Consider the following 23,742-nt stretch of genomic DNA (forward strand, 5'->3'; position numbering starts at 1 on the left):
ACATTCGAGTAGCTCTAAAAGCAAGCCCTCTTGAATGGAACTCACCATTACATAGCCATTATCAATATTATTTACCAAGAAATTGAACAGATATGTAGGCTAGTTGAACTTATTATCTGCAGCTTTCTCAGAATTGACGTTGATGTTACTCATTATTTTCTAATGGTCTGAAGTCCTGACTTTGAAGAGCGTCACTAGTCACTAGAAATCCCTTTTAAAATGAATCTAAAATTCATGAATGTAAACAAACACCACAGCATTAGGATGTGTGTGTGTGTGTGTGTGTGTGTGTGTGTGTGTGTGTGTGTGTGTGTGTGTGTGTGTGTGTGTGTGTGTGTGTGTGTGTGTGTGTGTGTGTAACAAGTTCACATTCACACACATATACGAAGGAAAAGTGATTTGGATGTTGTTGTTCTACATAGTTGATGACATCTATAGAAATAACAAAAAAGTGCACATATCAAATGTAAGCTCACTGGTTAAGCAAGGGGACATCTGGTGGGATTGTATCAGTGTATTATTTGCCCATAATATCTTCTCTAGCAGAGGTGAGAGATGAGGTGACCTAGATACAAGATACAATTTTCACTGTCCCTGCAAGTGTGAAACAGTCCAGTACTGTGGTGAGAAGTGTGACTGTTGCCGGGGGCCTATGGGAAAACATCTGAAATAAGAATAGACAGACACTAATAGAAATACTACAATTTAAATATAACATTTGATTTAAAAAGACATGAACATTTGATTTAAAAAGACATGAAAATCATTGTTTTCAGTCAACAAGCAGATGTATTTTAACTTATTTAAAATCAACCCCCTTGTCTGAAGAAGCAGATCAGAACAAAAACAAAACAATGGCTCTGTGTTTTCTTTCTCCAAATTCCTTAAGTGCACTCTGAACTTCAAGATGACCTCAGCTCCACCCTCTCCTGAAGCGTTTTTAAACCTCTTCAACGCTTTGGCTTCATCCCAACCTTTTCACACACTTTATCATGTATGCCTAAGCATTGTTAACACTCCACCTTTAGTATTTGTTTGACCATGTAGGGTTATTTTTACACTTTATCTTTACTCAAGATTATACCTTGAGTAAAGATCACCATACAACCTTGCTTAGCTTTTGATTTACCTAGCTGTATGCTGTGGTGATTCACATAAAGGAGAACCTTTAAAAGGTTTAACCTTTCTCTCAGAAGTGGCCTACTATTTCACAGAATTCCTTTCTCAATCAAAACCCATGGAAAGTACAAGTTAAAAAAAACAAACTTAAGTCTTTGAGAGGCTGGAAGAACGAATGCCAATGTAAATAACCATTACAAGATACTTTATTTTCTGCAGAAGTAGCTTGTGTTTCCAAATGTTGGGCTGCTGTAAATGTGTCATGTTTGTCAGTGTCGTCATGGTGATGTGTACTGTGTATACTGTATGCTGATAGAGATATTATTAGATCTGGTGGATCACAATAAATAATAAAAAAAATAATTAATGTTGGAGGACCTTTGTCTGTGTGGCTAACTTTTTGTTGACCTGATCAGAGCAGTTTCCTGCTTCTATATGCTTCGAAAATTGCTGAAGAAGAAGAATAAACCATCATTAATCTCGCAATTGAGTATCGGTAGAACTGTTGTGAACTAGGTTTCTCTTGTGTTTTTTGTGCCAGGGAGTTGGTATGTTTGACACGTGCCGTGGTTTCTCAGTCAGTACAAATATGTAGAGCACAACAAACCACCAACACATCCTGTGAGAGCAAATGCAATGTGGGTGTTTGTGTGTGGGTGTGCATGTACATGAATGTACTGTATTTGTGTGTGATAATATCTATCAAACTTATGAGAGGTTGGTGGCTGGCTCACCGGTTAAGGGCATGTATCTCATAGACCAAGGACTGACTCGAGGGCCAAGGTTCAATTCCAGCCCAGGCTATTTCCTTAATGTCCTCCCACTGTCTCTATTCCAATAAAGCAAGAATGCACACAAAAAATATAATAATTCAAACTCTAAGGGACAGAGAGTAGTCTGTTTTAATAATTGTGTGATATGATCTCTCTGTAGGGTTTGCAGGTGAAGACAGACTACGTTCCATTACTTCAGTCTCTAGCCATGTATGGGTGGAGACTCACCTGTGTGCTGCCTACACCTATCATCAAGACTAACAGGTAATGTAACTACACTGTGGTTTGGGCATTGTACATGTGTTCCCTAGTGTCCACTCAATGACAAAGCCATCCTTTTTAATAGTTTTAACATTTCAGTCGCCTGAAGTCAGTTCATGTCCCTAAAGAAACCACAAATATATTGTTTTTGGCAATGGGGTTAGGGTGTTGAGCAACATGACTTGAGAAGCAAGCTCATGTGTGTCACTGGAAAATCTTTTGACAGAGCTATGCTTGACTGTCAGCTTGTCGAGCTCTGACGCAAATGGGTGTAGCATGTGGACGCATCCACTCACTCAAGTATCTATCATGCACCAGTGAGACAGCATGAAGACATATACAGGAAGCGGTATGCCGTCCCTACAAGGCTTCTGTCATCAGTGGCTGTTGCAGTTTAGCATGCCCTTGTCTCTGGTGGTCCTTTTTGTGACCGTTCCAGAGCATAGCTGATTAATTACAGATCTATTCTCAACTCTGTTTTTTTTCCTCTCTCAAAATGCCACAACACAAGAGCGCAACATGGCTAATTAATCAAAGAGACGGCCTAGATACAACACAGCACTCATTTATCTGCCGAAACTGAACGGCATCAGCTGTTGTTGTCCACCAAAACAACTTGATCCAAATCAGATTATCTTAGTCATTACACTTTTTTTAATGATTCGTTTACACCGAGCATGTTGTATGTATACTGCTTTCACTCTGAGATCCATTATATTCTCTACACTTTGTGTAAAGGAGTACAGTATGTTTCATACTATTTCTTCTCTCACCATACTCATGCTGTTCCCCCAAAGTAAAATAAGCTGTTACATGTTTCATTGTATTCACAAAGACGAAGTTTATGTCACAACCACGCTTTTACACAGTATATCAATATCATTGAACACAAATATCACTCCCATCAAGACATGAAAGAGCCTTAAACATAATTGTAAATCATCTTTGACTTTGTCATTACATTAATGAGCACTTGATTGATTATGTTGTTTGTGTGCACCACTGAATTACAATCTTGAATGAGTAATTAAGGGGGATACCTAGACACAAAAAGCCTCGACACAAAAGGTAGTCTTTTGTGGTAGTTTTAGGAGGAATTCTGGCTCCACAGTCACATACCTCTAAAAGGAGACTGGATATGGCTAGTAATTTTCCAAGCCACCCGGCTCTTTTCTAGTTTAATGGACATGGCCTTTTTTTCTGAGAACTCAGGTTCCTTTCCTCCCATTTTGATTTAGCAGGAAACTGCCCACCAATCTGACAGCCCAGAAAATGGGTTGTGGATAAACGGTGGAAAAAGAAAAGGGTTTGGGATGGTTTAAATGGTAAGCCTCTGCATGAGACCTTGAAGCCAAGTTGGATTTGTGCAGACTCTTAATTTGTTACACTGTTATCAAACTCGCTATCGCTCCTCTTGTGCCAGGTTATGGATTCAGCTTTCATTCAGGATCTAACTCAAAGCTGCATCCCACCAGTGTGTGTGTGTGTGCGAGCATGTATGTGTATCTGTGTTTATGGGCTTAGACGGGGCTATCTTAGAGAGAGCATTTCTCATGTTTGAGAGAGGAAGAAAAAGAGAGAGAGAGAGAGACAGAAAGCCCATATGTAACAGAATCAGTGTTTCCTGCTCGGATTAATCTGTCATCTCAAGTACTCATGTGGATCATGTGAAACCAGAGTGAGACATGAATTGGGGCTAGGGAGATGATGTTGTTGAAGTTTATGGGAAGAGACCGGCCATATTTTAAGGAACGAAGTCCCTTGTGAGCACTCCCCTACATCCATAATAAAACGTGATTGATTTAAGCACGGTCTTTTAAACCAGTTATTTTTGCTTTTACGTCATTGTGGAAAAGTGCTAAGATGCACACTTCAGGGACAGGATAGGATATTGGGAATAGGGGGGTCAATATGCTTGACCACATTAGCAAAGGCATGATATGTGCCTTTGGGGGGGGGGGGGGGGGGGGGGGGCTCAGCAGCATTGGAGTGAAATGTATTTCCTCAGTCACTCTTCACTGTGCGTGTGCGCAGAGGATGACAGAGGGAGAGAAAAGCAAAACTGATGACTGCTTGTTCTCGTGTGAATGCAGTCTTGCTGTGTCAACCTACAGTAAAGCAAAAGGCAAATGCCAGCCCATCCCTTAGTTCTATAGTAGTAGCGTAAGTTTATAAAACCAACTCAAGGTGCTACTACTATCTAAAACCATACCCTTTTGTGGATATTGTATGTATACAAAGAAACGATGTATGGAATATGTGGTAACTTTTCTACCCCTTCACGTTCTCCCTACTTTTAACCTCACCCTTTTTTCCCCTGCAACCTAGTGATGGAAGTCTGTCCACCAAACAGATAGTGTTTCTACAGAGACCTGTCTTGCCTCGCAGGAGTAGGGAATCTAAGGTACAGAAACTTGTTTTCTTCTGCATTTTTTTGTTGGCATGTGTGGGGTTCACTCGCATTCTGTGACCTCATATACTATTGATAACCTCTGACATTTGAGATCTCCATCACAGCTGAAATCGAACTAATGAACTACAGTATACACTTGAGGCTTAACAGCCAGCAGTGTTTTCGTAACATGTTTATTTCCAATAATTGATATAAATGATATAATTCTAATGCATTCTTTGTGTTGTCCAGGTAATGTCAGAGATATTACTTGAAATGTGTTTGTTTGGCCCAACTGAGTGCCCTAAAGACATCAATAATTTCTCTTGAAATTACTTACATTTTCTTCCCCACATTAACAAGAGTCATTTGAATGATCCTTTTCCCTAGCTTGTCATAAGGTTCATTTTGCACAGCTTGGCAACAATGAGCAATGCATAAACATTGTAGACACATTTTAACACAAACATCCTGAATTTCAGAAACTGATCTTTAAAAACAGGAGCAAGTCCCACAAGAACTCTGTCAAAGATGTGCCAAAGACTAAAAAGAAGAAAAACAAGCCATCAGAAGGAGAGAAAGAGCTGGAAGACCCTAAGATTCTTGAGGATGGGGAGAAATTTGTGGAAGAGGAGAGCCAGAGCTTGGACGAAAAGGAGGACATAGAAGAGAGAGTAAAGAAAACAGAAGTAGAAACTGAATGGAAAGAGGCGGTGGCAGCAGAGGAGCGGAAGACTGAGAATGGAACTAAAAGTGGACTTGAAACTGGGGAAGAGATGGATGGGGATGTAGGAACAGAGGTGAGAGTAGGAAAGGACAAGAGAGCAGAGGAACAAGCCAAAGGAATGGCAAACACTAACCAGAAACAAGAAGGACAGATGACTCGTGTAGAAAATGGTGGTGTTGAGGATGCAACCGAAATGGTCATTGTGACTGAGGGAGTAGAGGAGACTAAAGATGAAATATTTAAAACAGAAGAAATTGAAATAGAGGAAGTGAAAGAAAATGGGGTAGAGACTGACAAAGAAAAAGATGGAGATGGAGAGAGTACAAAATCAAAGAATTTTGCCATGCAACAAGACACACCCAAACAGGAAGAACCACTAGTTCAGGAAGAGGTCCAAGAGGAAATGTTTGTTGATGGACATGTCACAGTGACCAATCAAAGCCCTGAAAAAACTTTAGGAACAGCAGAGTAGACCTCATCTTCAGACCATAGCAGACACCCAACAATTGGTCCAATTCCTCCAAACACCATAACTTGAGGAGGTCATTCAATCTCTGGGACATGCCTAGGGGTGTCACAATATACCGGTATTGACAATAACCGTTATATTCAAAAATGAAATATTGATAACATGTTAATAATACACATGATAATACCATGAAAATAAACCAGCGCAATTTATAATTTTATAATTTTAGATTTTTTCTGTTCAACATTGTAATAACATATTTTGAGTTTAAGTGTAATTAATTTGCAAAAAAAGAGACAACACATACAATAAATATATCTTTTTAAAATGTTCTATAGACATCGCAATAATATCGTTATCGTAAATTATTTCGGCCACGATAATCATGTAGTGAAATTCAAATATCGTGACAGCCCTAGACATGCCACTATCTATTGGAAGGACAGTTGAAGCTTATGTCACTGCAACATTCATCTCCCTTATTCTCCAGACCATTTTGCCTCCCCAGAAGAAATCTCCTTCTCCAATCTGCCTTTATGATAGCCTCCCACATACACCCTACTGTATACTCACATGCTGAATGTATATAATTAATGATAGAGGAGAAGATTGTAAAGGATGCCTATACCCAAACTACTGGAATTAATTGAGTTTTCTTAATCATTAGGGTCATTGGGTTTAAAATGTACAGACTTGCTACTGCTTATGTCCTGGTCCTATGCTGTAATATACTCAAATTATTGTGTAAATCAGAATATGAAAGACAAAAACAGGGGTAAAGATAATGGTTATTGTTGCTACAGTCAATCCGGTAAATGGTGAATATACTGTATCTCTTTGTCTTTGTGCCCTTGCCATTCAAGTGCTATAGATCAATACTGATAATCATTCTGATTGTCTTGCCAGGAGTGGCAACTTCACATTGCCTCCTTAATGGGTCCTTATGTTTCAGCAGGTCAAGCGTTCAGTACTATGATTCCTCTGAAGGAGGGTTTAGGTATAGTTAAGGCTCTAATCATATTCAACCTAACATTCCAGTCAATGGTATATCACACAGGTCTTGCAGATAAAGAAGTCTGTTGTAAGGACCAAGACCTTTGACAGACGAAATGAGCGAGAGAGAGAGAGAGAGAGAGAGAGAGAGAGAGAGAGAGAGAGAGAGAGAGAGAGAGAGAGAGAGAGAGAGAGAGAGAGAGAGGAGAGAGCGTACAAGACGTTGGTCAAATATAAAAGATAAATTGCCTACTTTAATTTTGAACAGGTCTTTTGAATGGCCATTTCTCACCTATTTTGCTTTGATATTTCACCTCCAGCTCTTTTAAGAAGCTCTTTGCGGCATCATTTCTGACAATAAAGAAATCCTAATGTACCCTTTCATGGTATCATGTTGTGTTCCATTTTAACAGCTGTCTGCATTGACACTACAGCACAGTCATTAGCAGGCTAATGGATTTTATCAACGGGGTATCTGTCAGAAGTCATATACAGTTATAATCTGGACTCATTTATGGACCAATTGACAGTAACCCAACTCACCTTGTCAAACACATGACTCTTCATGTTAACGGTGATTGTCATAGGCATGATTCTAATTGTTGCCAAGCTAGGTTGGTGTGAGATGTGCGTAGCTTTTCAGATGAATGGGGTTCTTTTGGAAATGCGGTCAGTTTTTGTATTTATTACCATCTGACAGTTCTAGACTGTTTCATGTGAACACCGATGTATTGTATAGAGTAGAATTCCAAACTGTTGCCAGGATAGCCTTGCCAAATGTGGCCCTAATAGTCCATTGAAAGTGTTGTAGAGGTCATTACTTTGTGTTGTCGTCTTATTAAAGAGCGTTGCATTCAGTGTTTTTAGGTAAATGGAAGGTAAAATCTATGTTTTCTGAGGTGAGGTCTGAGTTGTTAGCTTAACACGTTTTTAAAAAGTAATGTTTTTTAATTTAAAGGTGAAGTTGTCTGCCTTCGACTTTTACAACCAGTGTTTGGGATTTGATTTGGAAGTACAGGTTCTGTGTACTGTAATGCTGTCGTGCTTAAGCTTGCTAAAAGGTGTTTCTGATGGATGCTGTTAGCTACCCCTTTGAGGATTGACATGGGGTTTTTAGCTCTGGGGGTCATTATTTCTGACCCTTTTCACCATATGCTTCTTGTCCTCCTGGCCCGAGATGATGGAGTGCTGGATCCTGTGAGCATGAGGTCATAAATAATGGCAGAAAGGTCAGGGGTCATGATGGAGCTCAAATTGATTTTCCACAAGTGGAAGGGGTTGAAGTATACAGGACTTTGCCTAAGCAATGGAAAATACCCATCATGATATCAAGTCTGGGTGATCTCTTATTGGAACATTATTTGTGGTATTATTGTATTGCTGTTCCTATCTTTCTAAAACATTTTGCTTCAGACTGTATGAGCCTTAAAAAGCACTTTTTGTTTTTGCCAAACATTTTGTTTAGCCATTTTGGATTACAGATTATTATTATTATCATTAACAACTACAGCTCAGTATTTAGTTGATACAAAGATTAAAAGTATAAAAATGACAGTGAAAAACAATTTTGTGATGATGAAGATTATCAGGAATATTTGAAAGATTTCCCAGTTGCATTTCATCAAGTTTTTTTAGGAATGCTATCATTCTTCTCATTGTGAATGTCAGTTGAACGGCAATCACGTTTTATAAAATAAATTACTGATTCATTTGTTTCAGAACGCTGTTTTTCATATCACAAATTCAATTTGTGTAGATCCTTTTTCATTTTTCATATCTTTGACAGGTATTCCCCTTTGACATTATTGAACACTGGAATGGAATTGCCTGAACAAACATAATGTTAATTTAGTAACTGGGGTAAAGTTGAGCCAACCAGTTATGGGTGATCTCATACTTTATATCATAGCACATTTTTGAACGCCTACAGGAGTCCGGTTTGACGTTCATTACAATGTACAACAATGACCTTCAAAGAATTGGGGTCAAATTACACCAGGTCCTGTATCCGTCTATACCACCCGGGGTCAGCACCCCCATGGTCTTGTCTCTGGCTGTTAAGGAATGATTGGCTGTTTTAGATAGAGTCCTGGGATTGGGACATGAACAAATTATTATGGAGAGGGAGTAAAGCAGGATCTGGAACTTCATCAGTTAAATTATACTGAACCATGTTTACTTGCCCTGTCGTAACAGGACCAAGACCTGTGACTAATGTTAGAGCTTTTCAGCTTTGTCTATAATCTTATACAAACTTATGTAAAAAGCTAATATGCTGTTTCCTGTCTTATGTAACCACAACTGTCTGAAGCTCGGCAGTGGAGCAATTGTTCTGGGGTAACACTGTGCAAATACATTTTTGTGTGCTAGGTTGTGAAATGGACAGATGAGAAATTACATGACAAAATACAATAGGATGGCAAATCATTTTAAAAGTTGTTTTGGTTTCTAGACAATGTATTTGTATTTTCATCTGATGTTGCTGTTTTCCTCACCTCGGCTGTCTTCTTGAATGTTGAGTATCTTTGTTCATCGTCAATGCTGGCATTACATGTAAGGAACAATATTTTTTATCTTTGCTATCATGGAAAGTGTTTGCATTTGTATTGTTCATGACATCTGTACAATTTGTATATTATAAAATAATTTATATTTAATGTGTAAATGTGTTGTTTATTTTTCACATACAAGACATTGGTACAATCATCCAAATACAGAGGAGAATAAGCATGCAAATTAAGATGTAAAATGATCTCTTTACCAACTGCATGCATTCACTGTTGAGAACTCTTAGTACTCAGTGCTTCCTGTTTCTCGGTATGGACAATAGGAAAAACAAGCTCAGACAGGTCATCTCCTTGTTTTAAATAAAGAAATCTTATGTTGTCTTTGGAATGGTCAAAGAATGTAAATGTCTCCCTTCTTTCACCATTCCAAGGAGAGCAACTACTTTAGTCTCTAGTACCTAACTAGAGAGCTTTCTATTGTTGGGCCATACTTGACGAAAGAGCAGCCTGTGTGTCTGTATCATGAACACACATTATTTTCTTGCAGGTGGAGAGTCTTGGGAGTAGATTTGGGGTCACATTTGTTGGGTAAAAATAAATAAATTATGACCCAAAGTGTTTCCAAAGTCTATATTTTACAGAAATATCCAACGAGTGATGTAGTTGGACCATTTTGAGACCAGATGGACTTTGCCACTAAAACCACAACTCTGAAGGTGTTGCAGATCTTGGTGTTTGGAGGAGTATATCCAACGAGTGATGTAGTTGGACCATTTTGAGACCAGTTGGACTTTGCCACTAAAACCACAACTCTGAAGGTGTTGCAGATCTTGGTGTTTGGAGGAGTTGATACAGTAGTTTTTAAATGTGTGCTATGACAGAAGCTGGTCAGAAGTACGTATTTCTTAGGACTGTAAGTTTATTATTATTTTTCCACCTCTGTTTGAAAAAATACTGTACCACAAATCTGCCACATAAGAAGGTCAGATTGGTGTTGGTTTTGAAGGTATTCAGTTTTACAATTTTCTCAAATTGATAATGATACTGACTATTATGCCTTGGTTGAATAGAAATGAGTACACATGCCACTTTCATATGTATCGAAACAGAGATGTAAAGGTATTCACACAACCACATCAGTTATTAGTTACCTAACTGATTTGCAGTACATCTCAGCCATCTTGTGAACTATCATGATTCCTATGATCCACTTCCTAGATAAGCCTGCCACCTAGTGACAAATTGTCACTGACAAAGCTAGTGACTTGCCCCTTCCTATATCCTATATGATTTATTTATGCTAAAATGTAAAAGGGAAGCACATTTTCCACAATGGCACCACTATAAGCTATCAGTCCCAAGCATTCTATGATTTGCCATTTAAAAAATATAACATATGCTTGTATATGGGCTGACTATTTTACTAGGTTAACTATGTCACATTATATGAGTGTTCAGAGGAATCTTTAAATAAACTATAGTCCCCTCCGCTCTAACAAATATATTTACATTTGAGGTTGTCAGAAGCTTTTACAATTTACCAGACACTATTAATCTGCTTTCATTTGCAATATCTTCTAAAAACCTTTGCTTCAGCATTTGATAAAAGTCTCCAATTTCTGTTTTTTCACACACCCAGCATCAGTAGTAGGCCTAGATTAGCAACTCCCCGATTAATTAATTCACCTCTGAGTGTACCAATCGCCTTCTTATCAGTCTCACTCAGGCCTTAAACTGTAAATTAATTAATCCTGTCTCTTGTCATTTCTTAATTAGCTTCATTCCAGGAGGAGGAGAAATGTATGTGTCAGCAACTTCATTTTGTGCTAACTATTGTTATGACTTTGATCAAAGTTTATTGGGTCATTATAAACATTGTATTGAAACATATGCTGTCCTCATGTTGATGAGAGTGATGGTGTACCATCAATTAACTATAAAGGAGATCTCAAGTCAAAGAAGTATAAGTCAAAATCAAGCTACTTGTGTAGGCTACTTGTAAATTGTAGACTATGTCATATTTAAATCTTATGTCAAAATAAACAAAATGAGAATGACAAGAGAGACAAAGTATTATTATTTTATAAGTTTCCCTTTCATACATCATAACAACACAGTCTAGGGGGTCCTTAGTTTGGTCCAGGTTTGTGTTCCAGGTTGAGGTGGTTCACAATCTGTTACTCACAGATCATTTCTGGAAAAAAGCATCATGCTAATTATAACAAGGTCAAAATGAACGATTCAAGTTTCTTTCAGTGGCATCAATATATGGTCTATTGATGAATTTACTTAAATGGCTTTAAATAAAAGCCATCTAATATAAAAATTGGTAGAAATCCATAAATACCAACAAACTACAATCTTCTTGTTTGTTTTACCTGGGATTGGGAGCAACAGAGCAAACGCACGTCATTGAGAGATGAGTCGTCCAGCCCATACTGGTACTCTTCCATCTTGGTTTCAATGCCACAGATTCCCCCATTACCACATTCCTGGCTCCAGGTGCCGTACTCTCCCCACTCGTTGCCGGTACCCTCCAGAACTGGGTTGCTGCTGCAGCGGAATTTGATGTTATTGACGGCAGTGTCGTCACCAAACATGCCCTGGTGTGGCTCCACACGCAGCTGGAAGGAGATGAGTGTTCCCCTGGGGCAATACTGAGGGCTCGACCAGTCACCATAGCTGGAGACGATGAGTAAAATGGGGAAGGGAGAGGGGGGAAAGGTAAATGAGCTAAAAGAGATCATGAGGGAGCATGGAACAGACAGAGGGTGCTCTTTTGGTGAAGGTAAAGTTACTCAAGTTTCCTCAATTCAACATTAACAACATTTTTACAAAGAAATTACATGATCAGACATAAGCCTGACCTGTACCCTATATTTAATCTACTCACACAAGGCAGAAGGCTAAAGTTTACAAAGAAGTTTAACAAGTCCGTAAGAGCTAAAGTGTTATCTTACTATCCAGTGTGAGACTCGATTGTATAAAGGAAGCTCCTGTCCTCGGCTTTGGCACAAATGAGGCGAATGCCATTGAGAGAAGTATCATCCAGAGCATATTGATTAGGTTCCACCTGAGAGAGTAGATAGACACATGCTAGCATGAAATTACCCAAATAGTAGTGTGGGTTACTTTATGCACAACTGTATTGATTCCAAAACTGAAAAATAATTAAACCAAACTCTCCCAAACTCGCAATCTGTAAATTGTACACATACTATACATAGTTTTTACCCTCAGACTGAACCCAACAGCATAGAACGTGTCAGGACACATCTCAGGCCATGTCCAATTCCCAAACTGCTCTCCATTGGACACAGTAAGCACAGATGAGTAGGGTCTGGTACTGTATGCCGTGCCTGCACGCTCTACGAACGTCTTCTCCCCAGATGCAGAGAGGCCAGGGGACAACGTAGCAAGGACCACAACAATTGGGAGAAAGATAGCCATGTTTACAGTCTCTCAGCCTGAAGACACAGAAAGACAACTGAGAACTGATATCTCTTATAGCTTGGCCTGGCCTGATGTGGCCTCCACATTGTTATCTATATGTTAATTATTTACAGTCTTGTGAACCAGCGTGGGTAGTAGAACAGATGGTCAGATACTGTAAATAGCCACATGTAATCATAGACCTCTACTGCACTTTTATCCTGCATACCTGTGCATCAATGATTGTCTCTTTTTGTCTAGCCATGGTAGTAGTAACTTTATGTTAAAGTACCTATAAACACTATCTTGACTCAACTACTATGTGTACATTCATATGTTTATGATGACCATGCAAATCAAGTTCAAAGCAGATTATCATGTTCATCACAGCTTGGTTGCAGAAACAGCTATAACTATCAACATCTTACCTACCAAATAATATCTTATTGCTAATGCACAGTGAAAACACAGATCAAGATTGAAATGAAAGCTTTACCAGATCAAAGCTACTGAATACTGCGGAGAAATACTCACAGACAGATGTTTTATTGAGGAAAACCTTGAGGAAATTTACTCTTAATTGATAACGCAAAAACAAATATCTGTGTGTGTTACGTTCCCACGGTCCTATTTATGCTTTAAATCTAGAAAAGTCATGTCTTTATTTTGAATATGTGACAATTTGAATGGATATATTAATTAAATAATGGTCTTTGAATAAAAAATATATATTTTAATGCAGTGCTGTTGGGTAACATCTGAAATCATATGGCAGGCAAACAGGTACTAGAAAAAAACAAAGTTATGTGGGAAGAACCTTTTATTTTCTTACATACATGGAAGATTGAGATGAAAGGATACTTTAAGAAAACTGTGACTGAAATCTTATCCTAATACTCCTCAAGGTTAACTGTGGAAAGCCTGAGCTTCTTATAACAAACTATCCGTTTAACACACTAATATACCGTTATGGTAAATAACAGTATTACTTAACTCAATTTCTGTCTCAGTAATTCTGGATTTTACTTGTTCCTTCTCTTCACACCCCAGTCAGTCATTTATAGGTGACTCAGGTGTCCAAAAGAGAATTGTATTATGCTTCTTCCTTTCATACCTTACACATGAATATTGTGCAGAATGTAATAGGCGACGTGTTCATACCACCATCCGCAGCCTAACCCGTAAAAAACATGAACTGCTGCCACCTACTGTACATTCACAAATATTCTTTTTTTATATAGAGAAAACGCCTGACAATTCAAGTATTTGTCATCCACAGACAGGCCTGTATTTAATTTGCTTCTGAGCTGCAGAGAGATCAAGTAAACAAGAACCCTTGTTTCATAGAAGAGGATTTTTTTTAATTATACAGTTGTAAAATGAAAGGTATGTTTCTGAGGCAGCATTCCAGTCAACCAGGGGCTAACAATATCCATAACATGTTCGTAAAAAACAAACGATAACTAGAAGTGTCACGTCTGAGGAGAAATATAGAATACAAAAGAAAAGCAGGACAGGAAAAAATACTCACTGTTAGAACAAAGACCGTGACATTCAGTATATTACATACAGTAGATTCTTTAGAGATCGTTCAGTAACAGTTTGTGTACATCTACTATCTAGTAAATTTTCTTGGTTCAACTAAGAACCTCAGGTTGCTAAGATAGATAAAATGTCCAAGGATTTCTAAATAATTAGAGACCTAAGTATCATCTGCCAGGGACAGTGATAAATGTCCTTTACAAAATGAAGGTGCAACAGAAAAGCTTACATCTCTTACATTCCAACAGCATTTGCAACTTCTAGAAGGTCAATGATGTGCGTTACCCAGCCTGCTGTAACTGCTTAGTACAGGGCTATGCTACCATGACATTTAGCATGACAAAAGTTGCTTACAAACAAAACATCTACTCGTAAAAGTGATTTCCAGTTTCAGGCTTGGCATGTCATGCTGTGGAAGTGGGTAAGTTTAAGTCTAACATGATTTCTATTTGTTATTTATTATCAATAGCAATACATCCACGGTTAGTCCAAGTGTTTCAGAAATGTAATATGCTATGTGGTGAATCTTTCCTACAATATAACCCAAAGAACACATCTCGAAGTCTGACAAGGTTGTCAATACTGTAGTCACCACAAGCAGCCCACTTGTGCGGAAACTGAAATCCACACATTATGGAAATATGTGTAGACACATTTCCAACCCAATCAAACTGAACTTTATCTTCGATGACATCTAAATGAAATACACGTTAGGACAGCTAAGGTAGTTGCTTAAGAAATCCAAATTAACTCACTTGTGACTGCAGCTCTAATACACTTAACTAGACAAAACACACCACCCAAAATTGAGTACCTGCTTCTTCTTTTTTTTTTTTCTCACTGTCATGGAAGGCCCCTTTGCCAATTTAAACATATCAGGACGACGTCAGCAATATGGGAGGAAAAAGCTCAATCCAACCTTGAAAGCCAGCAAGACTTTACATCACAGTGCTTCCAACTTGCAATGTTTTTTCCAGGATCTCAGGGGAGCAATGAACCATGGAAGTCCTACACCGGGGGTCGAGGATTTAGATTTAGGATAAAGCGCATCTCTCTACATCTTTTCACTTCCTGTCTCCCCTCTTTGGGAGATTTCCATAAAATTCTTCTTTATAAAAGAAACATAGATACATTTGTACAAGTATTTACACAGGTTAGAGAAGAGAGTTATAGGAAAATCAAGGCATTTAGTGTTTTTGTTTTGCGTGTATACATGCTGGCCTTTGATTTGTCTTCCTCTGTCGTCACATGAAGTCCACAATCCCCCCGCGCCCCGCTTTGAAGTGGAGCGTTCCACCTGGGGTGTCTTGTCAGGGCTGCCCCCCTTCCTGTCAACTCAGGGGGGGGGGGGGGGGGGTACAACATTAGTCCTGGACCACCCATGTCCCTGAGTTCTTCTCTCCGGTTGCTTCTCTCTTGGCTGGTGGCTCAGCCAGAATCCGAGTCGCTGGTGTCTGAGGAGGAGGAGGATGAGGAGGAGGAGTCGGAGCTGGAGCTGCTGGCGCTGAGGCGCGAGGGCTGGGCGTGAGGCTCCACGCTGCTCTGCTTCTCCACTGAAGGGTGGCGGAAGGGCTCGATTATTAACACGCTCGTGAAGAATGGCAAAAAGGGGGGTGGGGGGGATAGAGAGAGAGAGAGAAAGCGTCGCAACGCCGAGCTTACCTTTGGGTTTCTGGGTCTTTTTGGCCGAGTTGAGCTGTCCGCTGACATCCTGCAGCCGCCTCTCCAGCTCCCTCTGCTTCTCCTGGGTCAGTTCCTCCTTCGACTTCCCACTTCCCATCTTCTTCACTGTTACAAAATCGGTTAACATTATAAAAGGTATAAATAATTCAGTCTAAATGTGTTTGTTGCTGTTATGAAACCATCGTGATGCAGTGTTGGGTAAGCAGCACATGCCGTTACCGTAGGGCTTGCGTGGCTTCTTCCTCAGGCACGTCATCACGTATCTCTCCAGCTCCCGCAGCGTGGACGGCTTGAGCGTCTCAAAGTCGATCTCGATCTCCTCCGGGTTGGTGTCGCGCAGCGAGGGCTCGCGCGCCTGGATGATGTGGACCACCCGGCCCAGCTTCTCGCCCGGGAGCTTGTTGATGTCGAGACTGAGCTGGCGTTTCTCGTCGTAGCTCATGGCCGACGTCTCCTCCTCCTCCTCGGAATCGTAGTGGGGCAGCATGGAGGAGGCCGGCGGGGCGTAGAGGGCCGCTGACGCCTGGGACTTCTTGGTGGTCCTGAGGAGAGGGAGGGACACGTACAGGACGTGTTATAGATTGTTGAACTATTTCGAGTATGAGTGTGGTACAGTCTCCACACGATCAAAACTAGTGGTGGTAGTTTGGATAGGTTGTGCCAGGCCAGACAAGACAAAACAAACGGGAATAAAGAGAACAAATGTAACAAGGACATGAAAAACACACAGCCAAGGACAAATACGATAAACAGACAAACTAGTCGGAGGTCATTCTGTGAGTGTGCGTCACTCACTTGCTGTTCTTCTTGCGGCCGGGACCCCTCTTGCCCTGGGTGGGCGCTACCCCACTCCCTCGTCCGGACTTGCTCTTGGAAACCTTGGCCGGCTTTTCACGTTCCTCCCCTCCTCCTCCTCCACCTCGCTCCCCTCCTCGCTCGCCTCCCCCTCGCCCCCCTCGGCTCCGTTTTTCCGGCTTCTTCTTTTTCTTCTTCTCCTTCTTGTCCTTCTTGTCCCTCTTCTTCTTGGGTTTGACGATGGGCCCGTGAGAGAGGGCTGCAAGCTGCTCGTGCACGGCTCGGAGCTACACATCAAAAGGACGGAACGCTAAAGCGAACATTTGTACTGATCAGACATTCCGTGGCCATGTCTAATTTCAAGCTATGCGTATTTGCAGACAATAGCGAATCCACTTTCTGCTACAATGGCATTGGTTGTTCCTTTTTTAGTTTGAGTGCCTGCATTCGTCCCGGGGGGAGGAGTGTCCTACCTGTGTGCAGACCTGGTCCTGCAGCTGAGCCAGTCGCTGGGCCCGCTCCTCTTCGCTGTCTGAGCTCGGGCTGCTCCTGCTCTCCTCGCTGTCGCTGCTGGGCTCGCTCTCCGACGACGAGGAGGAGGACGAGGAGGAGGACGAGGAGGAGGAGGGCCGAATCCCGAGGGACACGGCCGGACGATCCTTGACAGGCTCGTCGGGCATCTTGGCAAAGCGGAACTCGAACACATCCTGGATGGACAGACCAGACAGATGTTTGTTACTGGTCAACTACATTGGCCATGTGTCCCTGGGTAACCAAACATTACTCTGAGCTTGTGATGACAAGACATGAGATAAGAGCACAGATAAACAAATAAAACAAGGAGATAAACGAATTACGAGGAGACCAAAAGAATGCATGTCCTCATCCAAGTGACAGGCATGACAAGGGGCTACTTTACTGCTGCTACAGAGAACAAGGCTTTTTTGCGTCGGCAGACTTCAGTACCTGTAGCTTGCGGGCCATGCCCACCACATCGTGGTCGGGGGGGTTGTACTTGTAGCAGTTGGAAAACATGAGGCGGATGTCCCCCGCAAACTGCTGAGAGTCCCTGTACTCACGACAGTCCATCTTCCTCTGAGGCAAGGACAGAGAGCAGGAGACAACAGTCAGGCTTAGACACAAACCGTCAGACACAATATCTCTAACGACATCCACAGAGTCGATCAGGTCTAAAAAGGGCACGTCAAGCTTTCTGCTGGGCGGTTCACCTTGACGGTGCTGAGGTCCATGGGGTATTTGATGATGTCGTGATAGTCGTGCACACCCAGAGCTGAGGCGTCGACGGGCTTGTAGAAGGGCCAGGCGTACGCTGTGTGCTTCTTGGACACCAGATCCTTCAGAACCCCGTTGCAGTAGCGTAGCTGCTGGCTCAGCTTGCCCCGCCGCGTTGGCGGGACCTGCAAAGAGTCCGGCAGGTCCTTCTTGGGGGGTTTAATGGGGCGTCCGCTGCCCCCTCTGCGGCCCATGACTTTCCCACCCCCAGCCATCATGGGCTGGAGCAGGACGGGCCCCCCTGGCCCTACGGCACCCCTGACCAGGCCCATACCCGGGGGGGCCTCCATGCCCATGCCCCCCAAGGAGGAGAGCGAGAGTGCAGAGGAGGGGTCATGCACCTGGCCCCCGTGACCTCCCTTCCCGAGGCCCACCATCCGGGCTCCGACGCCCACGGGCAGGGCCATGGTGGAGGGGGTGGTGGTGTCGGCCTTCCGCTTCACTCCCTTCTTCTACCGATTGAAAGAGAGAGACACTCTCAGATATTCTGGCTGTTAAATACTTGCATCAAACGCAAATTGTGTCTCGCTATCCAAATACTCAAAATACTGCAGTGTGTGACGGCAAGCACAAAATGTACTGCTTATTCTCAACGCGTCCATATTAGTGCATCATCGACGAGGCGTGTACCTTGGCAGTGGGCTGTGTGTGTGGCATGCCTAGCATGGAGGCAGGAGGCAGGCTCTTGGTCAGAACGGTCTGGGGGGAGTTGGAGAGCATGGAGTCGGCGGTGTCTGAGGAGGAGGGCGAGTAGGCGGACTGAGACACAGCCGGCACCTGGTGGGCTCTCACAGCTGAGATGAAGCAAGACAGAAACAGAACACCCACAACGGTCAAACCAACACCACGCTCATTCATCATGTCCTGCACAGCTCGTCCTGAAGACGTGCATTTATATTTCGCCAACATCCCTTTCTAACCATTCCTGTCCTGCAAGCGTCTCCCCACAACATCCATCCTGGCGACTCACCGTTGGCCTTGCGACCCTTGCCAGCTTTTCCCAGCTTGCCTCGTGGGGCAGGAGGGGCCAGCTCAATTTCCTCCTGGGGCATCTGGGCTACCTTCTGTAGGAAGACCTTCTCCAGAGACTGGGCCATCAGCACTATGTCATCTGTGGGCTGGAAGAATACATAAACATCATACACTTTTTACCAGTACAAAATTACCTGGTTGATTACATCAAGACATTTTTGTATTTAGTCAAATTGATTAAATCTGGATTCAAAATGGTGCATATGAATAAGGGCAGCAATGCTAGCAATTTGGGATAAATAAGTCCTTTGGTATTTTCAATCTGCCTTGAAGGCATTATATGGTAATGAGTTGTTGGGTAAACTGCTACCTTGTTGTAGATGTAGCAATTGGTAAACATGGTGTTGAAGTCCTGCATGCACTCGCTAGCACTGCGGTAGTAGTTGTTCTCCAAGCGCTTCTTGATGGTGCCCATGTCCATGGGCTGCTTGATGATTTTATGATAATCCTGTGGAAAAACAGAGGATGGATGATTTCATGTGATGTGAGAAGGTCATGTGAAAAAGATCATAAGAATGCCCAGTACAGCTCAGAATGAACAGGCTGATATTTGCTAATAATCCTATACACTGGGTTTACTTAAATTATCCAAGAACCACTGGGTATGGGCACGTAACCGCTGGGAATATACTAGAGTCTGTGAAGACAGAAGGATAATCCGCCAGTAAGTGTTGGCCAATTATCAACAAGGAGGAAACCTCCAGAAGTCTCAACTCACCGGCAGACTGAGCCGGAAGGCGTCCACAGGTTCGTGAAAGGGCCAGGCGAAGTGGTGCCTCCACAGAGACTTCAGCAGGGCCTTCTGTAGAAACTGAAGCTGGTTGGTCATGTGGCCCTGGCGCCCCGGATCCTTGACAGGGGGCTGGGGTGGTGCGGGGGGGCCCGAGCCCAAGGTGGCCACGTGGGGCAGCGAGGGGCTCTCAAAGCCCTCATACAGCAATGAGGGCTTGCGAATGCGCTTGCCAGGGCCTGAGGCACCCTGCTCCATCCCGATGACACCTCCACCGCCAGACAGCCCCACCAGAGAACTGCTGTCCATCATGTCGAGAAGGAGGGAGAAGCACAAAAAGGAGGGAAATACGTAGAGGTAAATTAGAAAGAAAAAAGGAGACGGTGAAGACAGAATGGGGAGAGGAGAAGAGCAGTGGAAGGGTACAAGGTAAGAGTTGTCGGTGACATACTGTTAATGTCACTGCATGACCTTTGAGCAAGCAATTATGATTGCAACAATAAACGTGTCAATGGGAAAACAAACGGTGGAGATCTCTCCTTCTTACGTCATTGATATAGGCTAACCTTTGTGTATTCTCCATGGTCCACTATTGTTCATCCCTGGACACTATAAGTATGTAATGATCCCTTTTAAACTTACGGGAAGTCTAAGCCATTTGAGAAGATCTAATTCCCCAATCCTGTATGTGTCTGGGTTGGTTTAATCACAACACAGCTCTCTCTGTCTCATCTCTACTGAAACCATAATCTTGTCAATAGGCTGCCACTTTTGACACTGCCATGGCAACCCTTGTGGATGCTAGTCTCTGCATGGAAACCGCATATTGGTGGAAATTTGCACTTGGGCAGTTTGGCCAATGGTTAAACAATGCCTAGGCCAGTCTCATCGTGTTGTTATTTAAATTGACATAAACCTTCCAACATTATAATTAAGCAGACTTCTAAACAAAAATACATTCATAAACTAAGATGCACCTCTCCATGACAAAGAAAACAAGTCTAAAAGAACACATCCAGAACATATCTTGTCCTCTCTTTTACAGAGGCTGAATATGATCAACTTAAAGCAGCTTGCACACTGCCCCAATAAACTCCAACAAATCCCAACATTCTAAAGTTGGCAGTTGTTGGTGATTGTCTTTAGAATGTCCAGAAAACTAATGCTAGCTCCACACTGCTCAGACAGTAACAGACTTTTTTCAGCGAGCTAATTACTTTTTCTGTGTGTTGTAGTATCATTTTAAGATCAACGTCATTGTGCGGTATTTATTGTGTGATAATAATATTTAAAAAAATATATAAGTGTCACAGGTTGGAGTCCTGGCGTACATGCCCCACTGACAAACAAATGAAGGCCAAGTTTAAGAATTAATTCTAGTCTCACTTCGATCTACTCACACACCCACAACACTGGATGTGAATTAACAAAGTAACAAAGTAAACCTCCTAAAGACAGGAGTCAGTTGGCTGAGCGGTGAGGGAAGCGGGCTAGTAATCAGAAGGTTGCCAGTTCAATTCCCGGCCGTGCCAAATGACGTTGTGTCCTTGGGCAAGGCACTTCACCCTACTTGCCTCGGGGGGAATGTCCCTGTACTTACTGTAAGTCGCTCTGGATAAGAGCGTCTGCTAAATGACTAAATGTAAATGTAAAGACAAAAATAGACACATGTTGTCACCGATAATCTTATTAGCATACATTTAACTACCAGTTGTATTAACACAAACAAAAATGTAAGGTATAACGAAATCCCCAATTCTAACACAAAATACAAACGGGTACATTTCAGGAATAAATGATAATCAAATATCACACACTTTTTGTGCATGGAATTAATCCGTGGACATCAGGCTAGATAATCATGAACCTTTATCCTAATAACTATCCTTAATAGCTGACCTCAACTGGCCAAGCAAATAAAGTAGGTTTCCTGCTCTTGCCAAAAAGTATGTTCCCTCCCTGAGAAGCTTTGTCTCACTTTGTGAGAATCAAAAGGCAGAGCCAGAAAGTTCCGTTTAGGAAGGGATATGTGGCACCTGGCGCAGCTCTTGTCAGGCAGTGTGACAAACGATAGTCGGAAGTATTAAACGTGGTGCCACCATCAACTGTTCTATTGATTAATCAAGGACAAAATAACGTTCGGACTCATTCCCTTTCCATCAACTTGTACAACCTATTTAAAATCATGTACTTTAGCGTTAACATTGTGTTGTTCAGTTTTGGTTATGAACATCAGTCCCAAATGTAAACAAATCGAAACATGCAGTGCTCCTCACCACCACAATACTGTGACACCACCCCGCCTTTTTGGGATGTGTTTGTAAACAAATTCTAGGCCATCACAACCAAAACTACTCCGCAGCACTAGGTACACTGCATATAATTAATTTATTTGGTTAGGCTCTTAACGACACATTAAGATTTTCGGTGACTGAATTCAAAATACCGACTACCTCTTACAGTAGTAGTCACAAACGATCAAGCTAGTCAGCACGATAAAGCTTGATGTCAGTCTAACCCGAGTAGCGTCCAGTATCTAGCCAATATGACATGTAAACATGTCGTGAATGGATAGTTGAAAACCCAACTTACGGGAAATAACAAGGATACTGAATAGTGCTTACGTCAACTTCGTTGAAAAGTTAAAATAATCAAATGCAAGCTTGCTACAGTTGCGCCTAGCACAAAGATGGCGGTGGACCGTGAAGGCTACTGGTGCAATGCCGCTCAATGAATGACTCAATCCAGCTGTTTGCAGAACTGTTGTTTACAGCTACTGTGGCGAGCAGCATGCAAACTGTATCCGCTACCATTGTTTTGTCGTAGCTACTTAGTTAAACTACACAAGGGTAGTGCTAGACACCCATTTTAGCAGTGACAATCTACATAATTGAAAAGAATGACCAGTGCTGGCTATAGATAATAATAGGCTGTACTAATACTTAATAGCAATTGTTCCGGCGACAGGATATGCGTTTTAGTAACATTAAACACCAGATCAGTGTGACACTGCTTGTGTGCATTTGCTAACAATAGCTAGCAGCTACCTGTCCAAATAACAACATTCCCCTGAATAAGTTCCCTGCCGGTGGATGGGGAATAGCTTGCCTAGCTAACAGCTACTTAGAAAGCAAGCTAGCTGTGCTAGCACAACCGGCTACAGTATATTCAGGGAAGAAATGCTGCAAGATAGCTAGCAGATAGCTACGGTCATACCAGCTCAATATATTTTATGCCAAACCTCCAAATCTTATCGATATCCACGTGCAATGTATTGAATAGTACCTGTCAAGAGGTGGGTTAATGGCCGTTTCCATCAGGATGGATCCGGATTTTTAGTTTGTTCCAATAGTTCCACTGTTGTGTTTACGTTCGTACAGACTTCAACACGAAAGCAGTGAAATGGCGCCGATCAGCTTCCGTCGGTTGCCTTATAAACCTACCATGTGGCATTCCTTGCATTTCCTGTAGGCTGTCAACCAATCCTGATTGTTCATTGGCTACATAAAATATATTTCAACGCGGAAGACAAGCCTTAAGTCAGCTGCCTCGAACACCCTGTACTTTGGCATACAATTTGGCATTTTGCCTTATTATAATGCAGCAAGATGAGCTTCCCACTAACGTACAAGAATAAACGCTATATTTGCTTTCTCTACGAACTCAAGTTATTTAGCTCTAACAGTTTTATATTGGTAGATTCGTTTAAAAAAAGCGACACGTTAAAAGTAAGGAAGTAAATGTTTAAACTATCCATGTTAGCTAGATACATCATCTAGCCAGGACAAACTGAACCAAGGCTAGCTAGTAATGCTACAATCCTGCATGCATTGCCATATGGTTACAAAGATTTACCATTTTCTTCTGCCATCATATTTCGCCTACACCTACAAGCACTCAAATAGTTATCCGATAAATCACGTGACTTATACGCAAAGCACGAAACACTGAACAGTCAACACCAAACCAGGTGGTGGCAGTCGTGTCAAAAGTC

The 23,742-nt window shown here is 41.9% G+C and overlaps 3 protein-coding genes across 6 annotated transcripts in view; 1 reads left to right on the top strand and 2 right to left on the bottom strand.

The window, feature by feature from the left end:
- LOC134023341 (raftlin-like) overlaps window positions 1–9,414 on the top strand; it is a 45,448-nt gene extending 36,034 nt beyond the window's left edge. For both annotated transcript variants that reach the window (XM_062465379.1, XM_062465380.1), the window contains exons 8-10: window positions 2,053–2,156; window positions 4,482–4,557; window positions 5,028–9,414. In XM_062465379.1, the coding sequence (XP_062321363.1) occupies window positions 2,053–2,156; window positions 4,482–4,557; window positions 5,028–5,744 (897 nt within the window). In that variant the 3' untranslated portion in view covers window positions 5,745–9,414. The remainder of the gene's footprint in view (window positions 1–2,052; window positions 2,157–4,481; window positions 4,558–5,027) is intronic.
- A 1,885-nt stretch (window positions 9,415–11,299) lies between these two features.
- On the bottom strand, window positions 11,300–12,727 carry LOC134023342 (vitelline membrane outer layer protein 1 homolog). Its single transcript, XM_062465381.1, has 4 exons — window positions 12,476–12,727; window positions 12,202–12,314; window positions 11,620–11,923; window positions 11,300–11,435 (listed from the first exon to the last, which is right to left on the bottom strand). Exons 1-4 carry the CDS (start codon window positions 12,689–12,691, stop codon window positions 11,430–11,432), a joined length of 639 nt encoding a protein of 212 aa, XP_062321365.1. The 5' UTR covers window positions 12,692–12,727; the 3' UTR covers window positions 11,300–11,429.
- A 2,306-nt stretch (window positions 12,728–15,033) lies between these two features.
- Window positions 15,034–23,738, bottom strand: brd2b (bromodomain containing 2b). Of its 3 annotated transcripts, XM_062465383.1 has the most exons (13): window positions 23,604–23,738; window positions 23,034–23,220; window positions 19,737–20,049; window positions 19,329–19,466; window positions 18,957–19,104; window positions 18,617–18,780; window positions 17,923–18,438; window positions 17,660–17,788; window positions 17,167–17,400; window positions 16,694–16,980; window positions 16,118–16,440; window positions 15,878–16,003; window positions 15,034–15,768 (listed from the first exon to the last, which is right to left on the bottom strand). In XM_062465383.1, exons 2-13 carry the CDS (start codon window positions 23,063–23,065, stop codon window positions 15,644–15,646), a joined length of 2,535 nt encoding a protein of 844 aa, XP_062321367.1. In that variant the 5' UTR covers window positions 23,066–23,220; window positions 23,604–23,738; the 3' UTR covers window positions 15,034–15,643. The 3 variants fall into 3 exon arrangements, with proteins under 3 accessions (XP_062321367.1, XP_062321368.1, XP_062321366.1); XM_062465384.1 differs by having other exon boundaries at window positions 19,737–20,046; window positions 23,034–23,646; XM_062465382.1 differs by having other exon boundaries at window positions 23,034–23,646.
- Between the last annotated feature and the right edge of the window lie 4 nt (window positions 23,739–23,742).

This window comes from Osmerus eperlanus, chromosome 7, assembly GCF_963692335.1.
Source record: "Osmerus eperlanus chromosome 7, fOsmEpe2.1, whole genome shotgun sequence".
Taxonomy (NCBI): Eukaryota; Metazoa; Chordata; class Actinopteri; order Osmeriformes; family Osmeridae; genus Osmerus; species Osmerus eperlanus.